The sequence below is a fragment of the Entamoeba histolytica genome, genomic scaffold (genome assembly GCF_000208925.1).
Source record: "Entamoeba histolytica HM-1:IMSS scf_1104750516869 genomic scaffold, whole genome shotgun sequence".
In the NCBI taxonomy this organism is placed as follows: domain Eukaryota; phylum Evosea; order Mastigamoebida; family Endamoebidae; genus Entamoeba; species Entamoeba histolytica.
Genome location: NW_001914905.1, coordinates 31,843 through 48,725, shown reverse-complemented (window position 1 = coordinate 48,725; position 16,883 = coordinate 31,843). Strand labels below are relative to the sequence as shown.

At 26.8% G+C, this 16,883-nt stretch overlaps 9 protein-coding genes across 9 annotated transcripts; 5 read left to right on the top strand and 4 right to left on the bottom strand.

The window, feature by feature from the left end:
• Nucleotides 1–143: 143 nt before the first annotated feature.
• EHI_038920 (DNA topoisomerase III, putative) lies at nt 144–1,967 on the top strand (the record flags this gene model as incomplete). Its single annotated transcript, XM_651788.1, has 1 exon — nt 144–1,967. One exon carries the CDS (start codon nt 144–146, stop codon nt 1,965–1,967), a length of 1,824 nt encoding a protein of 607 aa, XP_656880.1.
• A 107-nt stretch (nt 1,968–2,074) lies between these two features.
• On the top strand, nt 2,075–2,689 carry EHI_038910 (uncharacterized protein; the record flags this gene model as incomplete). The annotated part of the gene is made up of 1 exon (XM_651787.1): nt 2,075–2,689. The coding sequence occupies one exon, from the start codon at nt 2,075–2,077 to the stop codon at nt 2,687–2,689; it is 615 nt and encodes a 204-aa protein (XP_656879.1).
• A 65-nt stretch (nt 2,690–2,754) lies between these two features.
• On the top strand, nt 2,755–3,987 carry EHI_038900 (uncharacterized protein; the record flags this gene model as incomplete). Its single annotated transcript, XM_651786.1, has 1 exon — nt 2,755–3,987. One exon carries the CDS (start codon nt 2,755–2,757, stop codon nt 3,985–3,987), a length of 1,233 nt encoding a protein of 410 aa, XP_656878.1.
• Nucleotides 3,988–4,042: 55 nt separating this feature from the next.
• Nucleotides 4,043–8,107, bottom strand: EHI_038890 (uncharacterized protein; the record flags this gene model as incomplete). Its single annotated transcript, XM_651785.1, has 3 exons — nt 4,043–7,143; nt 7,203–7,876; nt 7,932–8,107. 3 exons carry the CDS (start codon nt 8,105–8,107, stop codon nt 4,043–4,045), a joined length of 3,951 nt encoding a protein of 1,316 aa, XP_656877.1.
• Nucleotides 8,108–8,288: 181 nt separating this feature from the next.
• Nucleotides 8,289–9,312, bottom strand: EHI_038880 (WD repeat protein; the record flags this gene model as incomplete). Its single annotated transcript, XM_651784.1, has 2 exons — nt 8,289–9,125; nt 9,181–9,312. 2 exons carry the CDS (start codon nt 9,310–9,312, stop codon nt 8,289–8,291), a joined length of 969 nt encoding a protein of 322 aa, XP_656876.1.
• A 211-nt stretch (nt 9,313–9,523) lies between these two features.
• Nucleotides 9,524–11,380, top strand: EHI_038870 (Rho guanine nucleotide exchange factor, putative; the record flags this gene model as incomplete). The annotated part of the gene is made up of 1 exon (XM_651783.2): nt 9,524–11,380. The coding sequence occupies one exon, from the start codon at nt 9,524–9,526 to the stop codon at nt 11,378–11,380; it is 1,857 nt and encodes a 618-aa protein (XP_656875.2).
• A 162-nt stretch (nt 11,381–11,542) lies between these two features.
• Nucleotides 11,543–11,779, bottom strand: EHI_038860 (40S ribosomal protein S28, putative). Its single transcript, XM_647606.2, has one exon. The coding sequence runs from the start codon at nt 11,775–11,777 to the stop codon at nt 11,568–11,570; it is 210 nt and encodes a 69-aa protein (XP_652698.1). The 5' UTR covers nt 11,778–11,779; the 3' UTR covers nt 11,543–11,567.
• Nucleotides 11,780–11,938: 159 nt separating this feature from the next.
• Nucleotides 11,939–12,379, top strand: EHI_038850 (uncharacterized protein; the record flags this gene model as incomplete). Its single annotated transcript, XM_001913592.1, has 2 exons — nt 11,939–12,069; nt 12,124–12,379. 2 exons carry the CDS (start codon nt 11,939–11,941, stop codon nt 12,377–12,379), a joined length of 387 nt encoding a protein of 128 aa, XP_001913627.1.
• Nucleotides 12,380–12,820: 441 nt separating this feature from the next.
• Nucleotides 12,821–15,498, bottom strand: EHI_038840 (Rab GTPase activating protein, putative; the record flags this gene model as incomplete). Its single annotated transcript, XM_651780.1, has 2 exons — nt 12,821–15,234; nt 15,288–15,498. The coding sequence occupies 2 exons, from the start codon at nt 15,496–15,498 to the stop codon at nt 12,821–12,823; spliced, it is 2,625 nt and encodes an 874-aa protein (XP_656872.1).
• Between the last annotated feature and the right edge of the window lie 1,385 nt (nt 15,499–16,883).

Genomic DNA, 16,883 nt, shown 5'->3' with positions numbered 1-16,883 from the left:
TTTCATTATTTTTGATGCTTTTATTTTCTAGATTATACATCAAAGTATATAAAAAAGTGAAAATCTAATAAATCAAAAAGTATAATAAAAAGTATTAATAATGAACCATTAAATAAAAACTCAATTGTTTATTTAATTTTGTAATGAACTCCATACTGCATGTAGCAGAAAAACCGAGTGTAGCAAGTGCTATCTCATACACCCTATCTCGTGGGACATGTAAAAAAACACCAGGATTATCTAAATATAATTCTGTGTTTTCATTTGAACATGAATTTAAAAATGATGGGAAGTGTACTCATTATGTTACTTCTGTTGCAGGGCATTTGAAGGGAATTGATTTTACTACAGCTTACCGTTCATGGGGTAGTTGTGATCCTGAAGAACTTTTTACAGCACCAATAGAAAAGAGTGTTCCATCCAATATGAAGAAAGTTGAATTAAACTTGAAAAGTTTAGCAAAAAAATGTCAGGTATTAGTACTATGGCTTGACTGTGATAGAGAAGGAGAAAACATTTCTTTTGAAGTTATTGAAGTATGTTCTGAAGTTAATTCAAAGATGAAAGTATGGAGAGCTCATTTTAATAGTTTAGTTCCTAATGAAATTATTAAAGCATACAACACATTAACTGCTCCTAATAAACATATGAGTGAGGCTGTTGATGTAAGACAAGAAATTGATTTAAGAACAGGAGCTGCTTTTACAAGATTTCAAACAACATTACTAAAAAATAAATCAAAAGCATTAGAAGGGAAAGTCTTAAGTTATGGAGCATGTCAATTTCCTACTTTAGGATTTGTTGTTGATAGATATTATCAAATTAAGGCATTTACAAAAGAGACATTTTATAAAATTAATTGTGTTGTAGAAAAAAATTCTATATTAACCGAATTTCATTGGGATAGAAATAGGTTATTTGATAGGCTGATATGTGACTTATTATATGAAGATGCATTGGAATATATAAACTCTGCAACTATTACTGAGATATTAGAAAAAAGTCGAACCAACTTTAAACCATTACCATTAACAACAGTTGATCTTCAAAAAGCATGTTCTAAGTATTTTAAAATTAGTTCAAATGAAACAATGAATATAGCAGAGAAGTTATATAACTCTGGGTTAATTAGTTATCCACGAACAGAAACAAATATATTTCCTTCTGATATGAATCATAGAAAACAAATTGAAATGTTTCAAGAGAATCGTATATATTCATCATATGTCCAAGAATTACTAAATGGTAAAATGAAAAATCCAAGAAATGGAAAAGCAACTGATAAGTCTCATCCTCCTATTCATCCAACAAGAAATGCTAATTTAAATGATTTGTCAGAAAAAGAAAGAAAAATTTATGACTTCATTGTAAGAAATTATTTAGCAAATATGTCAGATGATGCAAGGGGATTTGAAACAAAAATTGGATTACAAGTTGGTAATGAAAGTTTTCATTGTAATGGATTGATGATTACAGAACGTAATTATTTAAACATTTTCCCATTTAGAAAATGGTCAGATAAAGAAATTCCTGAGTTTCATGAAGGAGAAAAAGTCCAATTAAATTGTTTTGAAGTGAGTTATGGAGAAACATCACCACCAAAACCATTAACAGAGCCTGAGTTAATTCAACTTATGGATAAAAATGGAATTGGTACTGATGCAACTATTGCACAACATATTCAAAAAATTCAAGAAAGAGAATATGTTATTGTTAAACAAGGATCATTTATTCCTACAAACTTAGGACTTGCATTAGTTGAAGGATATGACTCAATGGGTTTTGAATTTTCTAGACCACAACTTCGAGCAGAAACAGAAAAAGAATTAACAAAAATATGTTCTGGAGAATCTAACAAGGATGACGTTATAAATACTTTTATTGAACAGTACGAAGAATTATATGAACGGGCACAATTCAACAAGAGTAAATTAGTTAATGCAGTAAAGAAATTAATGCCACAATAACAATAATATAATTTAAATTTGTTATTTAACACTAAGACTCAAAAATGATTTATTTTTTATTGGCTTTTCAATGACTTAAATTCATCCACTATAATTGATAATTAGAAATGACTAATTCTTTAACTCCACATTATAATGCTGCTCTTAAAATGAAAATACAAGTGTCTTATTTTGAGAAACTTATGCAAGAATGCATTATAAATGAATTATTACCAATAAGCACTCTATGGAAATGGAATGAAATTGTACGTAAAAGACAAATACTAGAATTTTATGGAATTGGTTATTTAAAAGAAAGAATTACATTAAAAATAATCTCATCATTTGGAGTGTGTAATTTGAACTTTCTTACTAAATTACGAGGATGTATCTTAAAGAAACGAGGAGAAGTTTTTGATTTATTAAAACTGAATGAGTATCTAACCTATAAAAAAGATGACAATCAAAAGGAATCTTTTATGATAGTTTTTCTTGGTGAGTGTGGATTAAGAAAGAATCTAAATTCATTAAATTCTGAAATGAAAAGATTGATTCAAGAAATAGAATATTTCGTGATTAACTTTCTCTTTGTGAAAGGATGTAATGATTATTTTGATTCACCTTTAAAAATTTTAGTTCTAACTCCTTACCGAAGAAATTACTCTTTTAAAAAGAAAGCAAAACCACCTCATATAGATAGTATCAACATAAGTTCCTTATTTGATTTATCAACTGAAATTTGAGAGTCTATCTATTTTTAAAAACATACCTCAAATTTCTTGATAAAAAAGATCTCCTAATAAATAGAATGTCAGTTTCTATTCATTTAACAACACGAAAGGTCGAAGTTCAATGCACAGTACCAACAGAGTCAACAAGTAAAATTCGTTGGCAATCATTTAATGGTAAAATTTATGTTGATTATAATAGTAAATTAAACGAAGACATTGAACATCATTATCTAATTAATAACAAAGGAATCTTTGTTTTAGACAAAGAGCGGTATATTGATTTTAATGAAATGCTTGAGTGTAGATTAGATGTTAATAATAGAAACAGAATAATTCGACGATTTGTTGATAGTCATTACGAAGAACGTGTTCAACAAGAATATCAAAGAAAGTCTGAAGAAGAAGAGAAAAGAAAAAGTGAAGAAGCTAGGTTTAATGAAATTCTCTTAAGAAGAAAATCAAGCAATGAATTAAAAAAGAGAAAAGCCTCTACTAGTATTCGTAATGACACAATTGTTTTAACTAAATCTGAAGTTACATTTGAACTTCCTAAACAATCTCTTGCTTTTCTAAGAAGGAAAAGTATTGAAACTAAACCTATTTCAGAAACTCAAACACTTCCAATAGAATTTGATCAATTTTTAGATGAAATACCATTTACATTAACATCACCTGAATCAACACAAACAATACAAAACTCTGACAAAGGTATTTTTGATGAAGTGTTTAATACCCAAAGGCAGTCACAAGATACGAGCAGAGAAGGTGTTGTAGGAATTAGTTCAACAAAAGAGGAAAACCAAAATTTCCATTACACCCAAGAAAACCAAACTGAAAATACTCTAAATAATATCACATCACAAGAAATGCAGCAAAACTCTATTAGTAATGAAAGTAATGAATTAGTTCAATTGATGTCAATCATATCATATTTGTCTCAACCTTCTTTAAATGAAACTATATTTTGTATGAAAAAAGAATCTAAATTTTTTACTGGAGAAAACATAAAAATTCTTGGGAGTCTTAATGAAGACACAATTAAACAATGTGAGTTTCATGGAGCAAAGTTTAAAACAAAATTAACTTCTTCAGTCACTGTATGCATTATTGGTAATAATTTAATAGACTTTAAAGATGTACTTAAACAAATGAAAATTTGTAACGAGAAAAAAATTGATGTAGTAGGAATAGAATGGATTTATGATTGTTTAACTTGTCAGTTGAAAATAGATAGAACAGGCTATTGTTTAAACGAAGAAGATTTAATAGAAATAAACCAATTAAAAAGAAATCAAGGAATAATGAATTAGATTCAAAAAGAACTATCATAAACTTGTTCCAAAATTGTAATTAAAAAAAGTTGTTTCAATTTGTTTCATGTTGTTCTTGTTGTGTTGGGGTAATATCACGACTTCTTCTATCTCCCATAACAAATCCACGAGAAGTTGCTGTGAGATGACCTGTACGAGTTTTTTCATTTGTACCACCCATTTGCCAACCCGTGGTATTATGTTTTTGTTGAGGAGTTTCTTGTTTTTTTTGATATGAGTATTGTCCATGAGCTTGTGTTGCTAATGGAACAGAAACTTGAGGATAATTTGATGCACTTTTAATTGAGGCTTTTGCTTGTTTATTTGTTTCACGTTGTGTAAAGAAACCACCTCGTTGAGGAGGTCTTTTTTGGAATGAAGATACAACTGGAGCTGACTGGAACATATTTACGTGCTGTTTAGGTGTTTGGGAAGGAGAAACAGAAGTTGTATTTGATTGAGGAGATGGTAAATTATTTTGAGGAGTTGTTGGAGTTGTTTTTGGAATAGGTTGTGGGTCTGACTTAATTACAGTAGGAGAAATATCTTCAGAAGAAGAAGAACGATTTTGTAACAATTCTAATTGTCGAATTTGTTGTTGTTGTTTTTCTTGTTGTTGAACAATCTTTTTGAAAGCAAATGATGATTTTGACATACATGAATTATCTTGTTGAGGTTTCTGAGAAGTAGTAGCCTTATTAAATAATGAATTTGATTTTACTTGGTTTGTCTTTGTTGGTGAAGTTGTCAAATCTTCAGGATTGTCTTGTGCTTTTTGTCTAATATCTAAAGCCCTAGGTTTTGTTGGTGTAGTAGGAGAAAGTAGTGGAAGATCAATGTCATCAAGAGTAAAATTAAGTTCTGACGTATTAAAAGATTTTCTGAAAGATTCATTGAATAACATATGAATTTCAGCATGTGGATTTAAATCATCAGAATATGATTTAATAACTTCTAATGCAGCTCTTCTATTAATTTGAGATATATTACCATTGTTTTGCCTTAAATATGCTTCACAAGTTAATTTGATAAATAGTCCTAAAGAACCTAAACTAATATATTGAACATTTAACATTGGTCCAACACATTTATTTGATAAAACTCTAAAAATATCTGAATTATCATGTTCAATGATAATATATAATTTATCATCATGTTTTAATGTTGAATATTCTTGTATTTCATTTCTTTCTTTCCATTCAATTACAATCTCTTCTTTACCTTTGGCTTCATTAGGAGTAGCGTATATTGATGGAATATTATAAATTACATCCATTTCAGAATTTGAGTTACACACAAACATAGATTCTTTATCATACTTCCCTTTATAACCAACAAACGTTTCACCATCAACTAAGGTTCCAAGATTACTTACAAATTCAACAAAAAGTTGATTGTTTTGTTTAATTTTTAGTTCAACATTTCCAGTAATTTTTGTTGCAACAGAGTCTAATTCTACCAATTCATTTAATAATTTCTCATTTGTATTTAATGGGATTAAATTCATATGAGAAATTTCCATTAAGTGAATGCTCATACAGAATAACCTAATGGGAGAACAATTAAAATTTGAAGACTCTTGGACAATATGTTTCAAATTCGGTAGATGGAGTGAAGCATGTTTTTGTGGTGCTGGTTTAGGATTTAAATAATGGTCAAGGTTGAAAAGAATTGATTGATGTGTCCATGTCTCCTTTTCATTAAAACAAGGATATCCAATAGTGACTTCTTGATAATTAATATTATTTTTGATTAAAGTCCATTGTTCATTATCCATAAGATATCTAATGATGTATGTTTGTTTAAAATATGCAGTTCTAGAAATAACAAGAATGTCACAAAATTCATTATTCATTGTCCATGGAAGATCAATATAAGAAATAACTGAATGCGAATCAAAGAATATTTGGAAATGATCAAATATATTAGTTATATTATATTGTTTAAATAAGTTATAAATAAAAACTTCATTAATAATATTATCTTTAAAAGACTCTGGCATTAAATTATTAAACAGAGAGCTCATTAATTCTGAATCAAATTTATAAGTTACTGCTAACATAGGATCATTTGTTATTAAAGAATTAAAAAATGAACATATCTTACTACATAATCTTAATGATGCTATCAAAACATTTGATGGTAAATTTGGATAACATTTTGAGAAAAAGAGTGCATATACTGATAATACTGGATGAATATTTTCACATGTTTTATAATTTAATTCAACAAAATTAGATAAAACTTGGAAAATTTCTTGGAATGGTCCTTGAGGAGATGAAAGACATGGAATAATTTGATTAAGAGTTCTTAGTAATTCAATAATGTTATGATATTTCTTTGCATTAAATAAACACTCAAACCAATACATTCCATTTTGACTCATTTCTTTAATAAATTCTTGTAAAACAAAATCTGGCGAGTTGTCATCAATTGTTATTATTTCAAACTCACGAGTGACATAATCAAGTAAGAACCTATTAAAACTTAATAATAATGAATCTAATACATCTGGATCCTTTGAAGTTTTTAAGATACTAAATAATACAGACCTTGTTTTTTCTATGAGATTGTGGTATGAAAATTGAATGGATGAACGTCTTGGAATTGTAGGAATCATAATAGTTTCCCATTGTTGTGAGAAAGAAAGTTGAATCAATTGTAATAATGATAGTATATCTAATAATTGATCTTTTGAAGTTGAGGCTGAAGCACAATATCGTTCCATTGTTACCATCAAGTTTGGATATAATACTTCAATACCAGGTAATCTTTTTTTAAATAAACTAGGAAGTTGTTTTAAAATAAAAGATAATACAATACTATTTTGTGTATCAATTCCAAAAGAGATGACATGATAAATTTTAATTAAATAAGATTGGTCAATAGTATTATTAAAGGCAAAAGTATTAATTATAAGAAATAATGTTTTCAGAGAGAATAAGATTGCCCCAAAATAAATATGATGTGATAAATATATTACAGGAAAACTAATAGTATCAAAGTATATAGATAATATAATGTTTCCATCAGGAGGTTGTTGAATATTTTTATTATTTGTATATGAAATCATCTGAACAATTAAATTATAAAATCCTTCTTCAACTAATTCAAGAACATCTGGGTTAGTTATGTTTGCAACATTTCCACAAAAATCTATTTATTATAAATAATTATTTATTTATTTAAATTTGAATAATATTTAACTAACAAACGAATAAAATGAAGCCACATTTTAAGTAATGAAGTTGATGAAGTAGTTAGTGTAAAATCATATTCTTCATTTTTTAATGACAATACGCCATTATCTAATTTTGTTATATATAATGTATCAAGATATTTACTTTGAATATATTGTGCAATTTTAACCCATTCTAAAGCAATTGTATTAATTTTAATCCATTGTGGATGTAATTTAGAAATTAACTTTACTAAACTACAATCTTCATTAGAATGTTCAACCCACATCTCATAAAAAAATCGAATTAATACACCAGCTACTGGTGAAATAAATACTAATTCTTCATTTGACCACTTACACCCGCAAACATCTTGTACACATCCAATAACTAATCTAAACATTCGAGTAACTTCACCACCCTGTTTTTCTAATGACTTACTTAGTACCCTTAATATACTAATAACTTTTTTACATAACTCACAATATTTTGGAAATACATTAAAATTTTGTGGTGTAGTTTCTCTTTTACATAAAACCAAAGTTAGTTGTTCACATACAACACGTTTAAATTCTTTAAATTTTTGAACGATAGGTTGAGGAGTATATTGTTGTAGAATAAACCATGATTCATATATTTTAACACATTGACCAATTGTTTCAAAACATTCAACTGGAAGTCTCAAACCAGCACCAATTATTTCCATCATCCTATCGAATTATTATCAATCCTCTTTTTTTGTTCTACTAAATAAAAATAACAAACCACTTACAATGCTCTTCAGTGTTCAAACTTGCTTGAAATTGATTTAAATTATTTACAATATACCCTGAGACTTGATGAATAATTGATATTTGAATTTCTTTTGTAAGAACAGAAACTATATTTGTATGAGGATCAAGGTTAAGAAGTCCTAGTGTTTGAACAGTAGGTGAAAACATTGATTTTATGATTAATCTTTTTTTCTTTCATAGTTTTTATTTTTCGTTTCAAATTTTCATTACCAAATCTTTATTACTCCTCAAAAATATTTCTAGTACTAAATCTCATAATTCTTTCCCTTTCTTTTATTTTTATATCAATTTAAAAATAAACAAAATTGGTAATATATAACAAAAATGATTAAATTCGGACAGCTAGAATTTGATTTCCAACTGACATACAAATAAGATCAGAATTTGTTCCACACCATGAGATATCATTAACTGGTGCTGATGCTTCATACTGAAGTGCAACTGGATCACTTGATTTTTCTATAGGATATAAATCCCATATTAATGCCTTTCTATCTGTTGATGCACTGCAAATATGAGTACTACTATGTGGACTCCAACAAATAGCATTAACATTACTTTGATGTAAAGCAAGTTCAGTGTATGGAACAGCTGGTTTTCTTGCGTCAATAACAATAATCTTATTTGAGTCAGAAGAGAATGTAGCAATGAAATTTGGATCAAAATGATTCCAAGCTAATCTTAATAAAGGAACAAGACCTTGTGACTCATATAAAATAGTTGAATGTTCTAATGAACGTAAATCAAACATTCTCAATGAACCATCTCCTCCAACTGTTCCAAATAAATCAGGATTAGCTGCAAATGAAATATCATAAACTTCTTTATCATGTGCAATTAATTTTTTTATTGGTTGATGAGTTTCAACTGACCATACAGTGACTGTAGTATCTAAAGAACAAGTTCCTAATCTATCTTTATTAATAACATTCCAATCTAATGAAGTACATGGTGATAATGAATCATTTGAAGCACCTAATACAGCAACATTTACCATTTTATTTCCATGAATCTCAAATAGTTGTGGTTTTAATCCTCCAACAACAAGAAGGTCTTTAGCACCAGTAGAAGTATCTGGAGAAAATTGTACTTTAGTAGGAGGATAATCGATTTCAGTTTCACATATTTTAATCATTTGATTTGATTGTTCATTTAATTGAATTACCTATATAATCAGAGGTATTTATTAAATATAATGATTTATTAAAACAATAACAAACTTCACAACTATTTTTGATTTGACTCATAAATGATGTAGTTGCAATTCTCAATGGTTTATCTTTTCTATTACTCCATGAAACTGAGTACAATGGATTATTTGAAACATAATTAAACACTACATTACGTATCATTTTCACTTTTATTCAATTTATTTTTTTTAGTTTTCACTTTTTTTTTAATTTTTTAGTAATTTCTTTTTGTTTTTTATTAAAACATAAATTAAGAAAAATTTATTTAAATAATATTGTTATTAATAACATATTTAAAAAATAACACAAAATAGCATGTGATGTTATAAATCTTTAAAAAGTAAAAAAGTTTTTAGTGAAAAACAATTTCAAGATGAATGGAGTTACTGGCACAGCTACAGTTCAAGAATATTATGAGGCATGGTACTCATTTAATACAAGAAATGAAACAGAAGTGATACGATTTGAAATTAATGGAGCAACATTTGAATTTGAAAAGAGTTTACTAAATAATAGAAGAAGTGTAATGAGTGTCATAGGATTTTTAGCTGAGAAAAAGAAAGAAAGTATTGAACGTGGAGAAATAATTAAAATTCCAGGAAATAAAAAAGAAGAAAAGCAATGGAAAATATATTTTGATTATTTAAAAGGAGAATCAACATATGACATTGAATTAACAAGTCGTAAAGCAGTTGAACGAATGGTAATATTAATGTATTTTGGAGTTGCCATTCCAGATATATTAGTATATTTAGGAGTTACAAGAGAAACATTATCTGAAATAATGGGAAAATTTTTAAGTGTAATGGATAGAAGAATGATAGATTGTTTAAAAAAGATTGATGGAGAAAAGAAATTAGTAGAATACATTAAACGAGGAGCATTACATATTTCATATTATGATTTAAATGTATATAATTCAAATGAAGATAATATAAAAGATATTTGTCAATATTATGGAATTAATGAACAAGTAGAAGAGACGGTAAAAAGAAAAAAACAAGAAAATGAAGAAAAACTATTAGAATTAAATAAAAATGAAACTATGAGTAAAATTTATGGATCATTAAGAGTAAGAAAAGAAAATATTCAACCAAAAATTGATATTCAAAAAATTAATAAAATGAGAGAATTATTAGCTAAAAAGAATATTAAAATTAGTAAAATACAAATTGATCCAATAGAAGATATTAAATCATTAGAATTTTGTCAAAGAAGAATTAGTACAGTTGTTGTAATGGAAAAATATCAAATTAAAAAATTAAGAGATAGAAGAAAAGATTTTATAGAATTTGTTGATACTGAAAGAAATTTAGTTAATAATATGAAAAAATTGAATGAATTATATAGAAAACCAATGATAGAAGCAGCTAAAAATGGTCAACTTAATGAAAAAGATATTAAAAGAATATTTACTACATTAGAAAAATGTATTATTAATTCAGATAAATTTGAAAAAGCATTAAGACCATTAGTTAATTCATTTAAATATGATACATGTGTTGGTAATGAAATATTTAAAAATGCTATATTAGTTACACCATATTTACCATTTACTACTGATTATAATATTGCTGATAAAGTATGGAAAAATATTAGAGAACTTCCTATTATTCAAGAAATTATTTCTAAAGCAAATAAAGCTCAAGGAGATAGTCCTGCTGATTTTCCAACATTACTTATTCAACCTGTACAAAGAACAATGAGATATCCATTATTATTAGAAACAATAAAAAAACATACTCCTCCAATGCATCCAGATTATGAACAAATTGTTAATGCAGAACAAATATTTAAATTCTTTAGTATGACTATCAATCAAAGAGCAAAAATGAGAGATGGATTAATGGATCTAGCTGATCTTTTTAATAATGATGATTTAATAAAAGATGGTAGGTATTTAGTTAATCAATCAGAAATTGAAATTAGTAGAGAAAAATATATGGCATTTTTGATGAATGACCAAATTGCATATGTGAAAGAAAAAACATATTCTCAAGCAAAAACAACAAAAACAAAATCTAAAGTTAAACCTTCTATCATTTCAATTAATAAAGATATGTCAATTGATCATAGCTCAAATTGTATCTATTTCAGAGAAGATATTTTCAGATTTGAAAATGAACAAATATGTTCTCAATGGGTAGATGAGATTCAAGGAATTATTGAAGATAAATTTTATGATTTACTCAATGACGAAGCTTGGTATAGTCAATATCTCAAGAAATAACTTTTTTTTATTCATCATTCATTCAGTTTATAATGTTTGGATAAAAAGAATGAAAATAATAACAACAACAATTAGAAATTAAAGAAATAAAAAAAGAAACAATAATTCTTGTTGTTATTTAAATTGAAAATACTCTTTTAAACATATAAAACAACACAAAATAACAGAGTGACCTAGTTAATTTATCTCATCTCAATCTTCTGGCTTCTCTTTCGGCTTCAAGAAGGGTAAGGATATCACCTACTCTAATTGGTCCTTTTACATTTCTAAGGATTTGTCTGTTTTCTCCCATAATATCACATCTTACTTGTAATACACCTCCTCTTGATCCAGTACGACCAAGAATTTCAGTAACTTGAGCATAGATAACTGGAGTTTCAGTAACTTGTGTGGACATTCTCCTTTAGAACTAGGTTTAGTTCAATAGTTACTAGATCTTTCTTTAGGTTTCAAATTTAGTATTTTATAATATTATTAACTATTTTTATAATAATTATATGGATTATTCAAATAACACAAAATGACTATCAAAACCAAAAAAAAAACAAAAATAAAAGAATGGAAGAAGCTAACACAAAACGAAATACAAATAATGATATTTTACAATATGGTGATATGTTTAAAGATGCTATTCCTTTAACTACTTCAGAAGTATTGGAAGAAGTATCAACAAAAGGAACAGGAAAATAGTTTGTTTTTTTTTATATAATTATTAAAAAGTAAAATAATTCTTAATACTTCAGTGCACGTGAAACAGAAGAATATTGTAAACAATTTAAAGACAATGGTAACTCAAAAGAACTTATTGAAAAGTTAAAAAGCATGTCTCATTTGTCATTACTTGAAATTGTTTCTTTATGTAATTTTAAACCAACATCAAATGATCAAGCAAAAATGTTAATAAAATCATTAGACAATTATCCTGACTCAGACTTAAAAAATGTTATTGCTATATTGGATAGTGATAGTAAAGGATTAGATGAAGATGATTTAGATTAACTCTTCTTTTTCTTATATTAATTTAACACTTTTTTATTTACTTCCAATAAAAAACTTCAAGTTAAAGATTGTATCTTAAATGAGAATTTCTTTTTTATTAATTTCATCATTTTCAATGATACATATTTTCTTCAAACTAAAAAAATATTAAGAATATTAATAATATATTTAACTTAATTTGTTTTTATATCATTATGTTATTCCTTTTTATTTTTAATTTTTGACTTTTAAACCAAAGACTAAAGTCTTAATTACTTTAATGAATATAAAATTTATAATTTAAATATATTATTTATTAATTAGATTTGTAGAAAAATTTTTTAATAATTTCATTAAGTTATTTTTAAATGATTAATTATTCTTAACTGACAATATAATATTTTTTTTGTTATGTTGAGTTGAAAAAAAAGAAAGCCGAGTGAAAATTTTTGGTTCATTTAATTAAACAACATCCTCATCATGATCATCTTGTTCTGTTTTTACTACTTCATTTTCTGTAAAGAATTGACGATGGAGTGAATGAAATGGAACAGCACTCATACAAATGTGAGAAAATCCATTTTTAACCAATGAATCAGCAACAGTCATCATTTGAAGATAAATCGTACTGATATCAACATCATTTGTTTCATCCCAATCACTAATTAAGACAACAAAAGCAGGATAAACATCATCAAACCCACGTAGAGCAGAAGAAACTTCTGAAACAACATCTTCTGGTTTATTGAAAATAACCCTTAATGATTTAGGGGCTAAAGTGTGATACGTAGATTCTGGTCTCATATCAACATATAATGAAGAAGTATTATACATAGTAAATTGTAAATCACTTTGATCTAATAATGGTACAACTACCATTGAACTTTCATCAATTGCTTGATTTGCTAAAGAAGCGTAAGGAGTAGATCGTGAAGGGTGTGAAGGAGAAATATGATTTTCAGTATAACTTATTGGAGAAGTTGAAATTAAATTGTTAAATTGAGAAGTACATTGTTCAATAACATCTGCTTGATCAAATTCAACTTTATTAAAATGAAGGATAAGGTCAAAAGGGTCGTTATATTCAAGAATCATTGGTTCACAAGACAAGATATATGCTAATAAAAAGAACATAAATTTAGCAAATTTAGGAGATTGAAGAACCCAATCCCATAATTGATAAATACTTGATAATTTCATTGATAAAGACAATAATGGGAGGAACCATCTGATTGCTGTTGAATTTTCTATAACTCTAGAACTCATTGTTGGAGCAACCTTAGGACCATGGAATGAAAGTAATTGACATAAACGAATAAAATAAATTCTAAAATTTTCTGGAGAATATTGCCTTACAAAATCTGCTTCAAACCTATGTAAACATTCACTACATATTGCCTCATTGAAAGATAAAGAAAGAAATACAGCACAAACACTGTGAATACCTTGACAATACTCTTCTCCAGAACGTAAAAACGAAAATAATACCCTCTTAAGTTGACTACGAGTAACTTCATTAGCAATAATTGGAACGGTACTAAATGCTCTATTAACATCTTCTACAATGACTCTTGTATCTTCATCAATATCATTTGAGCTAATAATTAAAGGAACACTTTTTGATCGTTCATTGTATCTTTTGTAAGCTAAATTAACATCAATACCAAGGAATAACATCCAAACAGGTAATCTTAAAAATTCAGGAACAAATGATTGTGCAACTCGTTCAACTTTATGAACTATAGTTCCAACTAAATTAGGATTCTCTGCTGCGTATCGAGATAAGAATCTAAAATAAGCATGATATAATCTATGATATCTAACTACATCTGTAACTGGACATGTACTAAATTGTTGAGTAAGTATGTTAACAAAAAATGGAAGTTTTTCAGATGAAGAAGTATTTTCTATTTGATTTCCTTCTGATTTTACATAGCCATCAAGTTCTTTATCAATGACAATTGAAGGGTTAATAATGTCTTCAACAGAAATGGAATATATTGTGAAATCATTTTGAACTTCTTCTGCTGAAACATCTCTTTCAATTGAAACAAAACGTTCAAGATTGAAAATAGGATATTTAGCCATTTCTCCATATACTTTTCCCATAATTTCAATATATTTCTTTGGAATGTCAGTATTTAATAATTTTAAATAACACATCTCATGTAATACTTCTCTTCTTGTCATAAAATATTTAGGTGCATTATAACTAAAATTTAATAGCTCAAGAAGTTCTTTATCTTGAGGTTGGATAATTGGTCTTCTTTCACTAAAAATTTTATTTTCTAATAACATAGATATTGTTGGTCGTATTGTTGGTATGGGACAAACACAAGACGTAAGTAATGGATTTAAATGGGTTTCTTTATCAAAATACAATTTATTTAATTCATCGACTTTATGTGTAAATTCTTCACAGTTATGTTGTTGACAATTTATACATTCTTTGCAATGACTAGAAAGTTCAAACAATGCCATAACCCATGAAATATATTGTTTTTTAGATGGAATAAATTGCATATGAATAATAATATATAACATTCCTAAAGAATATATATCACTTTCAACTGAACATGAATGATTTCTATTTAGTAATACTTCAGGTGCAATTGTTGGAAACTTAAACGCACATGTAAAATATTTGTTTGATTGAGATAAATGATATAAAGCATAATTACCTAATTTACCAATATTTGTGTTTGTATAATATATATTTGATGTATTAAGATATCCAACAATAATGTTATGTTGATGAAGATAGTCATAAGCTTCAATAATATCTTGTAATAATCTAATACCTTTCTTTTCGTCTAAAGTTGTTAAGATTTCAGGAAGTGTTTTTTCATATGTTTCACATAATAAATAAGTTTCATCTACCAATAAATATCTTAATATTTTTTTATTGAATTATACTTAACTTACAAACTATGTTTTGCAGGAATAATATCAAGATAATGTGATATACAATAATGAGAGAGAAGTCTTAATTTTTCAAATCTACCAACGCAATTATACTGAGGATATGTAGTTTCTTTTTGTTTTTTTGGTCTGCAAGTAATCAACTGCAAACCAAGTGATGTCCCATCATTTAAAATGTCTTGATAAGAGCAAGGGATATACTCCTTATATTCTTGCATGTTTGTTTTTAACTTTTCTTTTCGAGATTTTTTTTGAGTGAAAAAGATAAACAAAAACGAATAAAAAAGAATAACAAATTATTACTTTGTTATTTAATAACAAAATTATTGTATAATAAAATGAACCTAACAAAATGTCTATGATTGAATTATTTCAAGATTGAAATTAAAAGGTATTATGGAAGATTAACATTTCATATTTGAATTCTGTAAGTCAATAGAGGATGTTGTTCCTTGTGTAAAATGATTCTGGATGTAGGCAAATTGAAAAATGGTATAGAAACTATTTCTTCAAGGTATGATGGATTTGATACTGAAGAGTATCATTTAGAGTATGTGTTTGCTTAGTTCAAACTAATAAAATTATCATCGACTAAATGATGAGACGTACTAAGACAAAAAAAATATTCAATAAATTAGACAATCTTGTATTGATAAACTTACATTTAAAGATGGAGAAGAAGAACATCTCAAACAACTTTATACAAAGTATTGGGAGTCTAAAAAAATTACAACACGTGAAGTTAACAATTCAAAAGGAATTATTTAAAAGAGAGTCATATTGATAGAGATACCAAAATTGATAGTCAAACTATTTTAAAGGTTGTACAGAAATTCTTACTTTTGGGATTTTTGGAGCTTGTCCTTAGTGTCATCACAAAACTTTAAAACGTGAGTTAATTAGAGATGTATTCTATGGCAATATCAATAACTTTAATAAATGTACTTATTATATCAAGTGACATAAAAACTGTACCAAGTATAGGTTGAGATTAGTGAAAAATTAAAAAATTTAGAGAAAAGTGGGGATGTTAAAAAGTTGGGAATTTCCAGATAATTACCCTTGTAAAACTATTTCTCTAGAATGTATAAATAAAAACCAAAAAGAAGAAAAGCTTGATGAAAAAAATGAACTTCCAGAGAAAATAGAGTTACATAGAATTTATGTTTAAAAACAAGGAAATAAAACTCATTTAAATACAAGCATAAAAGACATTCAAAAAGGTATTAAAGAACATAATGGTAATGTATGCAAATGTATTATTGAATTCTCTGTTTGTTAATCAAATCATCAAGATATAGAAGAAGCCAAAGTTAGTGGAATTAGAGATTCAAAAGAGATGATTCTAATTTGGTTTGACATTTCTTGGTTAAACTAAACCACTCATCATAATTAGATTTTTATAATGCTAAAAAGTAAAAAAAGGCATTGAAAAATATTAATGTGAAGGAATAAGTTACAAGACATTTGTTGTCAAAGAGATGTATTATAAATCAAAAGAAATAAAATGAGAGACATTTAAATCAGGAGATGGTTCTAATTTCATGAAAGTTACACAAGACAATTAGTTAGAAATAGAGATTGGTGTATATATTGTTAATGA